This window comes from Quercus suber, unplaced genomic scaffold (genome assembly GCF_002906115.3).
Source record: "Quercus suber isolate HL8 unplaced genomic scaffold, Cork oak 2.0 scaffold_378, whole genome shotgun sequence".
NCBI lineage: Eukaryota > Viridiplantae > Streptophyta > Magnoliopsida > Fagales > Fagaceae > Quercus > Quercus suber.
This window is the reverse complement of record NW_027069830.1, coordinates 709,936-720,858: the sequence shown is the minus strand read 5'-3', so window position 1 is coordinate 720,858 and position 10,923 is coordinate 709,936. Positions and strand designations below refer to the sequence as shown.

The window sequence follows — 10,923 nt, the reverse complement described above, 5'->3', positions numbered from 1 at the left end:
GGGCAATAAAGTATAATTTTTCCTTTTTTTTAAGGGTTTGAGAAAACGATAATTAGGTCTTTTCACGTGATGCCATATATTTCCATCTAAGTCAACAACATACCTGATATCGAGGTGCAAAGTGTAACAATGATCATAGTTTAGAATGCAAAACGTGCATTCGAAAATTTTAGGGTCCAAAGTGTAATTAGAGGTATAATTTAGAGTGGTAAAATGTAATTTTCCCAATAAATGAGCTAGAGAAAAACTCGATCAAATTCACTATTATAAGATGAAATAAGGTGAATTAGGACACACATGTTGATATAGATAAAATCATTTGGGGAGGTGGTCTAATGGTAAGAAGCCTTTCTGACTTATTGCACTTGCGAGATCAGGAGTTATGTGTTCAAGTAGTAGCAAGCCTCATTAGTGCATATGTGATCTGATCATGCCATAACTCAAAGTAGTGGTTTAAGTGGTGTGGGACAGTGACCACACTTGCAATCCTTCTTATTTTTATTTATTATTATTATTTATAAAATAATATAGATAAAACCCAATCTCTAGACTGGACGTATAACCCCACAAGAATATGTAAAGCCAAAAGGAAAATCACTCTTAATTGGTGCAAAACTTAAGGAAAACAAGTATGCAAGAATTTCTCTTCATAACATGTAAGAATCCTTTTTTTTTTTTTTTATTCAATCAAATGTCTTGTCCATAAATTTTTTATTACCAATATTTTCACATATAGTTCTTACCATATATGATGTCTTTTCATGAATGAGTAGTAGGATGAAAGAATAGTATTGTGACATTTGGAATATTCTCCTCACTTCTTTGTTTGAAATCAATTGCATTCATACAAGACTATCGCACACCCTCAGTGCAATGGTCACTCCACAAATGTAAGTGCTTGTGGGGTGTGGAGGGTAAGGACCGGGGTTCAAATCTCCAAGAGGGAGTTTCATACACTTATATACTTAAATTAGGCTAAAATAGAATTTCTATCATGTAAAAAAAATATATACCTGTAAAGAGGTTTTTTAAAAAGAATAAATTAATTTATATATTAAATTGAGTTTATTTCAATGGTGTGTAATCATTCTATTGAATTTTAGGTCTAAAGGTATAGCCCTTAATTGTTATGTCATTACTCAAAAGTTAGAAAATTTTCTATTTTGACCGGAAAATTTATGGCTAGGAGATTTATGAAAAAATCTATGTTTGTGATGATGATATGGGTTATCCTCACTCTTGTTGATGTACACGCTAATGACCATGGGGCTACCCTTAACGATCCCCTTGAATTTCATATTGCCAAAATAAAATTTATTGATTGCCTTGTATATGCATTTGAGAGGTGTCATGAAGTTAGCAAAGAATATAAACATCCTCATGGACTTGCAGCTTGTGCTTTTCCAATGTTTGATTACTGCATGGAGGAGAAAAAGTTGCTAGTTAACCAGCAAGGTGGTTGAAGTCGGATCAAAGTGCATGATTTCATGCCTTAATAAGAGAGATGAAAAACTTTTCCATTTGGAAATTTGTTTCATAAATTGCTGCGAAGAGCACCTAAAATAACATGAAGAGCATAACAAAGAGTATGTCGATCATTACTCTGAGAGAGAGAGAGAGAAAGAGAGAGAGAGAATAATGTACTTTTTTTTAATGAAAAAAATAATGTACTTTTGCATGAACAATAAATTTTTGAGCAACCATTACCTCATATACAGAAAAGAAGGGACTCTTAAATTTTTATATATATTTTTTTCTTCTAAATTAGTAGTAGAAAGTTCGTTATGAATTACTTATGTTTTTTTTGCCATAGAATAGTTAATGTTGTTACTTCTATATGAATCTTGACATTATTTCCCAAACTCCCTTTTTTTTCCAGTGAGAAATAAATCTCAGCGCACGCAGAGAGTTGGTGGGACAAATAGCTAAGGTACGTTTCTGTCTTTTATTTATTTTTCCCAAAACTCTCCTTTGTGTAAATTTTTTTTTTCTTTGTTTTGTGATTTCTCTTGGAATTTCATGCTTCTCTCTCTCTGTCTCTAACCTCCTTTGGTTGGTTTTGCTTCTGCAATTAAAGAAGTTACAAATACTCACTTTGGTACAGTTTGGGTATAGGTAGGCTAAACAAGAACCAATAGAAAAGCTTGATTGGACTGAGAATGCTATTGTTTCACCACTTCAAGGCTTCACTGCCATCAATTACATTCCAGAGCTCATCAATATAAGTGATCTTTGCAAACTTGCTAAAGAATTTATGTTCCAAAGCTCATTTTTGTGTTTATCATCTGATCATAATCATTTTCAATCTAATTAAGTTTCACAACCATACTACAAGTGCACACACTCCTTCCATATCTTTGTGTTTTGCAACCATTGTAGTTAAGCGTTTCAAGTTTCTTTTTAATTAATTATTATTATTATTATTTTTAAAGTTTCTTGACCATTCTGATTTAGAGAATAGTATATGAGCTTGATTTTTAAATTTATTTTGATTGAATTTATTTGAATTTGAGATACCAAGTGGAGATTTCGTTCCTCTTTTCTTCTACCAAAACATAAATATGTTCCAACACCAGTTGTTTTTAGAGAAACTACCATATAACTTTGTGTCTTATTTTTATAATTGTAATTAGATTAACCAGTTGGATTCTGTGGTTTCAATTTTTTTTTTTTTCATATTAAGGATGTCACTGAATGAAATGGGAATACAAATTTGTTCAATACCATTGGCAACTTATATTAATTTGTTGACAGGTTGAAGTAAAATGTAAATAACATTTTAGCCTACCCTTTCATATGGTTCGATGCAGCAAATTCTATGAACCAAGTTGATGATAAATTTTCACCTGGTAAGTTAGCTGTCACGACCCAGACCCAGCTACACAAGTCCGGGCACTTTTTTTTTTTTTTTTTTTTTTTTGAGAAACTGAATCCAGGCGCTTGACTAAACTGATTGATTACTTATTCTTGCAACCTCAATATATAAACAAAGCAAAAAAATCTCCAAAAGTATAATCATATAATGACATCCACAAGGGAAAAATTAAATATAACTATTCAATTCAAATTTTTGGCAATGTGATTGTACTTTCACTCTAGATGATAACTTTTTATCATTATTCATTAGGTCCCAGTATAGAAATTCCTAGGACATCAACTTCTTCACGGTATCAGATTTTAATTCATCTCAACATCACCAGGACATTGTAGTGCTCAAACAAGTACCTCTGCAAAGGCCTATTTAAAAGATCTAGCTTTGGCATTGATTCTACACCATGTTCGTAATCGTAATTATCTTTTCCTCTCTTTTCTCACGACAGCAATCCATGGGCCACTTATTCTCAAAAAAAAAAAAAAAAAAAAAAAAAAAACCATGGGCCACTCAATTGTGTAAAATAATAATTCCATTGATTTACACATTGGGCTTTAAGTTTGAGCAATACTGGGCTTCTCTGGGTCATAATTTTAGGCCCTCAGTACTTCATTGCACTTTAGCAGAGTCCCACTTTTATTTATTCTTGCAGAATCCTATCCTATTAATCTCTTTCAAAGTACTGGTTGGTCGAGGACTAGAGATGAGCTCACTGGCGTTTTCTATTGGGACTGTGAATCCCAGAAAATTTAGAATACCCAATAAACGATTAATAAAAAGTTCTGATTCAAAATTAGCATCAAATATCAGATTCTCAAGCCAGTCCCCACAGAAAAGCTCTTTGCCTATTGTACAAAAAAATGTGAACCCAATTACTCTACTCAGCAGAAGAGAAGCAATTGGTTTCAGCTTCTGTTTTGGCTTTCTTGATGTTCTCTTGCAACCAGAAGAGAGTGTAGCAGCTGAAGCGGCTTCATGTGAACTAACGGTAGCTCCCTCCGGCCTCGCCTTCTGTGATAAAGTTGTAGGAACCGGCCCTGAGGCTGCCAAGGGACAGTTGATTAAGGTGACATAAAGTTTTCTCTTTCTATTCTGTTTAAGTCAGTATATTATGAAGATGTCAAAGTAATTGTATTCTAAGGAAGTCTGTCAAGCTAATTTATACTGGATGTAGAGCCCATATTCTCTCTTCTTTGCAGTGTGTACCTGGTCTATTGGCCTCAGAAATGTGAAAAAATGTTAGTATAAAGTAGAATCAGTAGTAATAATCTGCACATACCTGTCTCATAGTGGTTATATGGCTGTTGTTCAACTGCTTAAACACTGTACTTATGGAATATGTATATATGCTTACTATAGATGAAAAGTGCTGTAATTCAGTGACTGATCTAATGAACAGGCACATTATGTTGGGAAATTGGAAAATGGGAAGGTTTTTGATAGCAGCTACAATCGAGGGAAGCCTCTTACATTTCGCATAGGTGTTGGCGAGGTATGTATAATGTATGTGTTTGCTTAATAGACTAATAGTGTTCATATGCTAGCATGGGCAAGATTCAATGACAATTATGAATTTATGATTCTTTTTTAGACGCTTATGAATTTAGGCTGACACCTTACTAGCTAGTTTGAGGTTTTCCTTCAGGCTGAGAAGTGACCTCTGTTCAATCTTGGCTTGTTAAACAAGTTCAATATATTGGAAAAAAGTTATGGTGCAGATGCGTAAATTACCATAGTCATAAGGTCAACGAAAGCAAACCATATGTTAGATTAGAAATAAAAGAATGGGGAAACAAAATCAGTTTCCATGTCCTCACTTTGCACAATTCTAATTGTCTTGTAATAGTGCAAAACCATCAATTTTTTGCTGGTTTATGATTCTAAATTTCATACTTAAAAAGATTTATCTTCATGGATCTCATAGGTCATCAAGGGCTGGGACCAAGGCATTCTAGGAGGTGATGGAATCCCTCCCATGCTTGCAGGTACAATGTAAAAGAATCCAAGAAAGTTCTTTTTTTTTACCTTGTAATATATATATATATATCTGTAATTTTCTTCTTAAAATTAAATTATTTCCTACTTAATTAGGTGGAAAACGCATACTAAAGCTTCCTCCAGAACTCGGATATGGCGTGAGAGGTGCCGGGTGTAAAGGAGGTTAGCAATCTCTTATAGCTAAATTATATATATAAGTAGGTTAATCAGATTGTTAATTATTAGATTTAACGGTGCAAGTGTCTTAAACTTATAATTTATATTCTATGATGCAGGTTCTTGTATTATTCCTCCAGATTCAGTTCTCCTGTTTGATGTAGAGTTCGTTGGCAAGGCATGAGAAGTTGTAGCCAAAGAGCCAGGAAGCCTAAATCAATCAGTTTTTCAATATGAATTTTGACGTTAAGAAGAAGAAAATAATATTAGTTTCTTCGAATAGTATTCATGTTTCTCTGCACATTTGTCATTTAGAGACAATATTATTAGATTTTACATAATTATTTTGGCAATATGATGTCGAATACATTGCAAAAGTGAATTAGACCGGAATGCTAAGATTGCTGATCCCATCCAACTAACTTAGCATGTCAAATTTCTAATTACTCAAACCTTGATATCAAAGATGTTAAAATTCTAATTACTCACAAAATCCAATAAATTGTTACCCTAATTATTCATAAAAAAAAGCTGACCCGTTTATTAATTTTCCATTTTGCTTAGTTTAAGGAAATTTTTTAAATTAAAGCCATAGCCTCTTTCCTACCAACTCTGGATTGGAGGATATTGTTACATTTCCTTCCCCTATCCACCCCACCAATAAATAATAATAAAAATAAGCATCATCATATGTCATGTTGTAGAAAAATGTTCAAAATTTTTCTATGGACTTCTTGCAATGTTCAACCAAACATTTTCCCCAATGTCAAATAACAATTAATGATTTCTCCAAATTTAACTTGAAAGAAACCATCTTGGAGAAAATTTCTTCAAATTCAAATGATTACACGTGCTTTTAATCATGTTATTTTTTTTTTAATTATGATACAATTTATTTAAATGACTAAAATGATAATCTATGTATATAATATCTAACTGTTGAAGCGTTATATTTATTATTTCTAAACTCCTATTGAGCCCCATTAGTGTAGCATTTTTAGTCCATTTCGGTCTACTTCAGTCCATTCGGTCATTTTGGTCCATTTCGGTTAGTCCGATTCATTCGGTCCAATTTAGTTTATTTGGTCTACTTCAGTCCACTTAATTATAGTTCAGTCCAATTTGGTCCAGATCGAAGATGATAAAGCATTTGTAAGGAGCACTAGAAACTTTATTTACAAAATATCTTGCCTATATAATTAAATGTCAAATGCATTATGTTAATTCTTTTTTTTAATTAAATCATATTTTAAATAACAAATATAGATAACTTAATTTAGAAAATCTAATATATTATATAAACAATACTTTATTAGAAAATAATCACATCATTTTAAGAACGGTCTTGAGACTAAGGTTGTATTTGTTTTGGCGTAAAATCATTTCCTGAAATCATTTTACACCTCTACTAGTGTTTGGTTGCGCATGAAAAATAAAATTTTCCGGAAATTGGTTTCCTTTGACTATGTGTTTTCTGGCTTTGACCTAGAAATTGGTTTACATTTCTATTTTCACTTCAAACCGTTTTTGGATTTCAGTCGCGCAGAGAGAGAGAGAGAGAGAGAGAGTTACCGATCGCACCCTAGCATCGGCGCCGCCATTTAGATCGTCACCACCAAGACCGATCCACCCAAAACCGATCTCATCGGCGCCAACGTTACCGATCTCGTTCTCGTTCTCGACCCAGTGCTCATCAGCGCCGCCGATCTCGTCGTCTCAATCTCATCGCGCCAATGATCTCGTCGTCTCGATCTCTTCGCCCAGACCGATCTCTTCCCTCTCTCAGTTTGACCGGATTGTGGAGTTTAACCAAATGTTGTTGTTTTGATTTTTGTTTTTTTAAGTTTATATATTAAAATTTTCTATTATAAAATTTGTTTAGTAGTTGAGAAAATATATGAGAAAATGTGAAAAACTAGAATTTTCAGAACACAACCAATCACTTGAAAATATTTTCCTTTCCCGAAAATAGCATTTCCGAAAAATATTTTACATGAACCAAACACAACCTAATACTTATAATCCTCATCTACTGTTTTTATTTTTCAATTAACAAAATAATAGATTGTCAAATTTTTCTGCACATTGCTTGTGTCTGTGACTAGTGTGAATATAACACATGAATGATTATCTAAATCATCTTGTAATGAATTGAAGGAGATTGCTCCCATATTTTAAACTTCGTTTGTACAAACTGATATTTATTAGTGTTTATTTGTGTCAAGCTTATTTGGCTAATTTTTAGCTTTTATATATAGCATTTTAAAATCTCAGTTTTTTTCTTAATTGTTCAAAGTTAAGTATACTTACTTTTAACCCCCAAAAAAAAAAAAAAAAAACAGCAAAAAATTAAATGATCTAATTCCCAATGCGGATTTACAATACTTGTGCATATGCTAGTAAACAAAAACCCCACGTTTTTAAAATTTCTATATCAAGAATTCATTTGGGAACAACTTATTTAATTGAAATTAAAAACTTTTAGTTGAAAGTGTAGGGAAAAAAAAGTTAAAAATTAGATGAATAGCACAATAAGACCCATGAATAGTACAAGCTAAAATCTCAAATGGGCTCCAAGTCTTATCAAGCTGTTCGGGCCATTTAGTGATAACCCTATTTCTAACCCAAAATAGAATTTGGGTTGAGTTGTAATATCTTTCTTTAACAATTTTGGGCATTGTGATCAAATTTTCTCCCTAATTAGACAGAAGTCATGTACTATTCAATTATAATTGGATAATTTTAAAAAAGAAATTGATTTTTCATTTTCTTTTGAGAATCATTCCATGATGGGTATATGAAATGTTTTTTTTTTTTTTTTGTTGAAATTTTCATGTAATAAACGATATATTATTGATAATAAGTTGGCATGAATTATGTTGTTCTTCTATTTAATATAGAAGGAGTGTTTATATATAGAAATAAAGAAATCATACAATTTTCGAAACATTTACACATTGGCACAAAAATATTCGGTTCCAATAATTTGAAATTTTTGGATCACTTAAAAATTGATTTGGAAAAAATTTGGCACTTGTCCTCACATTATAAAAAAGTCGTTTCTCAATAAAAAAAAAAATAAAAAAATCCAAAGAGGTTATTTAATACTGTTTGGTTAGGTCTAAACTGGAGCAGGAAAATCCTAATCCAAGGTGAGAAAACCAAATACGAAGACAACCAAACGAACCCTTCTCCACTCTCTTTCAAAAACTACCAAAACCCTAAGGCCTCCCCAAAAGCCCTTACAAGGAGAAAGAAAACCAAAACAGCAAGAGCCGTTTTTGAGAATAAGAAGAAGAAGAAAAAAATGGCGAAGTCAATGAGATCAAAGAGGGTGAAGAGGCTTCGTGCAATTCGTAGAGATATGGTAGAGCCTTTTTATGATAACAAAGACGCTGCTAAGCTTGCTGCTCAAGAAGCCGCTCTCTCTGCCCCTAAGCTTCCACCACGGGCCTCTTCTAGCTCCACTACCACCACCACCACCGCAGCTATGGACTTGGTCACCACTAATATTACAATCTCCTCTGCTAACGCTATGGGTGCGCTTTCTTTCTCTTTCTGTTTCCATTGGTTGATTTTCTTTGTACCCTTTTTGATTTTCTGCTATTTGATCAGTACCTATTTGATGTTTTTGTGAATTCAATTTGTTTAACTCTTTTTTTGGTTGATTACTTCGTACCCTTTTCGATTTACAGCTATTTGATCAATACCCAGTTGATTTTTTTTTTTTTTTGTGAATTTATTGTTTTAACACTAAATTCTGACTACCCATCTCTTTCTTTTTCTGTCTCTGCTTTATTTCTTCATTCTCATTCTGATTTAAGGCTATTTGAGCAGTACCCATTTGCTATTTTTTGAGGATTCATTGTTTTAACACTAAATCATTACTACCCATTTCCTGATTTTGCAGAATTTGTGAACTTTCTTTGTTGTTTTTCTAGTTTCTGATTTTTTTTTAATGGTCGTTATTGATCTATATATGCATATTTAGGTCCCATGAGTTACTCTCTACTGATTGTAGCCATGCCTAATTTTAAATTCGAGGAATCATGTTTAATACTGTATGGTAGTGATCATGTTCACTGGTCCCTTATGTAGTTATGTTTCTAATTACCGACATTTTCTTGAATTCTGTGATTGGCATGTATACTTTTTGCTTAGTGACATTCCTTTTGTGGTGGCTTTGATGATTTTCTGTATATCTTGTTTTGCTTTATGATGAAGAGCTAATTACCCACCTAAACATCAGCATCATTATTCGTGCTCTATGGTTGTTAAATTTTTCCAGGCTTCATTTTAGTTTCATAAGCAATGGTTGGATGATGTCTTGCATGCAGGAGAGCAAAGCAAAAAAAGAATATAGCTTCTCTCTAAATGAACCATGCTACTGAATATGTACTAAGTTCATTCTGTAAAAGCTATTTAGTCACTTATTAAGGGTGATAATAATATTTCTTACCAGCTAGCTTATTGAGGATCTTATCAAACCCAACATATTTGGATTCAAAAGTATGTGTTTAGGCACATTGGTGAGAGCTTGAGCTCTCTCCTTATTCGCATTCTTGAGAGCAAGGCATAAGAACGGCACTCCAACTGAGTGTAACACAGCTTTGCAAACTCAGTTGAGTTGAATTCTTTGTTTTGAGTAATATAAGAAACAATAATGAACAGAAATTTTTACCAATTTACAAATATACTTCAAGATTTTTCTCTATCTGCTAATTGACTAAGAGTGACTGTTTGAAATGTGAACATCTTCATTTCCATTGCATGTTAACACTTTCAAGTTTGATGATCTTGATTTTGTCTTCCATCATTTTGCAGACATGGAGATGGCTGATGGAAATGAAAGCATGGGTTCCTTAAAGCCTGTTGGTGGAATTGGGAAGAAATCCAAAAGGAAATTCAAGGTGGGCAAAAGCAAGCGTCGTGGTAAGGGCATCAGGAGGAAGAGTCACATTTGATTTCATAACAGATAATGGTAATGATATTTTTCTTACTGTAATGGTAACCCATTGTGGACAGAGGAGAATTGTGGTACTTTTAAGATAGGTGTTTTTTGTATTCTGATTCTATTTTCCCTAGGATTCAGTTTTGAAAGTTTCTATTTCCCTAGGATTCAGTTTTGAGAGTTGTTACTGGACATGAATGTAAACTGTTCTTTTCTTTTAATAGAAATTATTAAAATGCATGGATGAATCCACACACATGCAGAAAATTTTAGTTCTATCACTGCTATGTAAAATTTGGTTTGGGTTTGAATGACATCTTTAACTTTATTCAAGTGATTGCTTTAACTGAGTAGTGTTGGATTAAAAGCAAAAAAGAATAAGTAGTTAGGAAAGTCCCAGCTCTTTCTTTTCCTGATTATGCAAGTCGATGTTGATTGTTTTGAACACACTGCCACCCCCCCCCCCCCCCCCCCCCCCCAAAAAAAAAAAAGAAAAAAGAAATCCTACAGTAGCCTTCCCTGGGCAAAGTTAAACAGCAACTCAGTCCCAAAATTTTGGGATCGGTTATAGATCCTTGCCAAGTTGGTTTGAGTGTGTGATGAATAAAAGATGGATCTTATTCTCTAAGGGGGTCGGCTTGAATCAAGTAGAGCATCTTGACAAATCTTGGAATTAGTCTCAATAGTAATTGTATCAGTCTCCAGGTTAGTTGCCAAAGGCAGGGCTTATTTAATTCCTTCAGCTTTGACCTAGAGAGGGAGGTTGGTGTTTACCTTTTGCGAGCAAGCGAAATACCAACTCCCCTCCCTAATCTCTAGCCACCATAGCTATGGCTGAGAACCTCAGGCTAGCATAAATGTTTATTTTAACATATGACCTTATTGGGGGGAACAAAACTTGGGTTGAAGCAACTGAAGCACCAGAGAAATCAGCAACTTAAAAGAA

General features: G+C 33.3%; 2 protein-coding genes across 2 annotated transcripts; both read left to right on the top strand.

The window, feature by feature from the left end:
- The first annotated feature begins 3,559 nt into the window (after positions 1 to 3,559).
- LOC112039264 (peptidyl-prolyl cis-trans isomerase FKBP13, chloroplastic) lies at positions 3,560 to 5,379 on the top strand. The gene is made up of 5 exons (XM_024072121.2): positions 3,560 to 3,938; positions 4,272 to 4,364; positions 4,797 to 4,857; positions 4,964 to 5,032; positions 5,146 to 5,379. The coding sequence occupies exons 1-5, from the start codon at positions 3,576 to 3,578 to the stop codon at positions 5,208 to 5,210; spliced, it is 651 nt and encodes a 216-aa protein (XP_023927889.2). The 5' UTR covers positions 3,560 to 3,575; the 3' UTR covers positions 5,211 to 5,379.
- A 2,827-nt stretch (positions 5,380 to 8,206) lies between these two features.
- LOC112039324 (uncharacterized) lies at positions 8,207 to 10,255 on the top strand. Its single transcript, XM_024072195.2, has 2 exons — positions 8,207 to 8,565; positions 9,851 to 10,255. Exons 1-2 carry the CDS (start codon positions 8,334 to 8,336, stop codon positions 9,988 to 9,990), a joined length of 372 nt encoding a protein of 123 aa, XP_023927963.1. The 5' UTR covers positions 8,207 to 8,333; the 3' UTR covers positions 9,991 to 10,255.
- Positions 10,256 to 10,923: the final 668 nt, after the last annotated feature.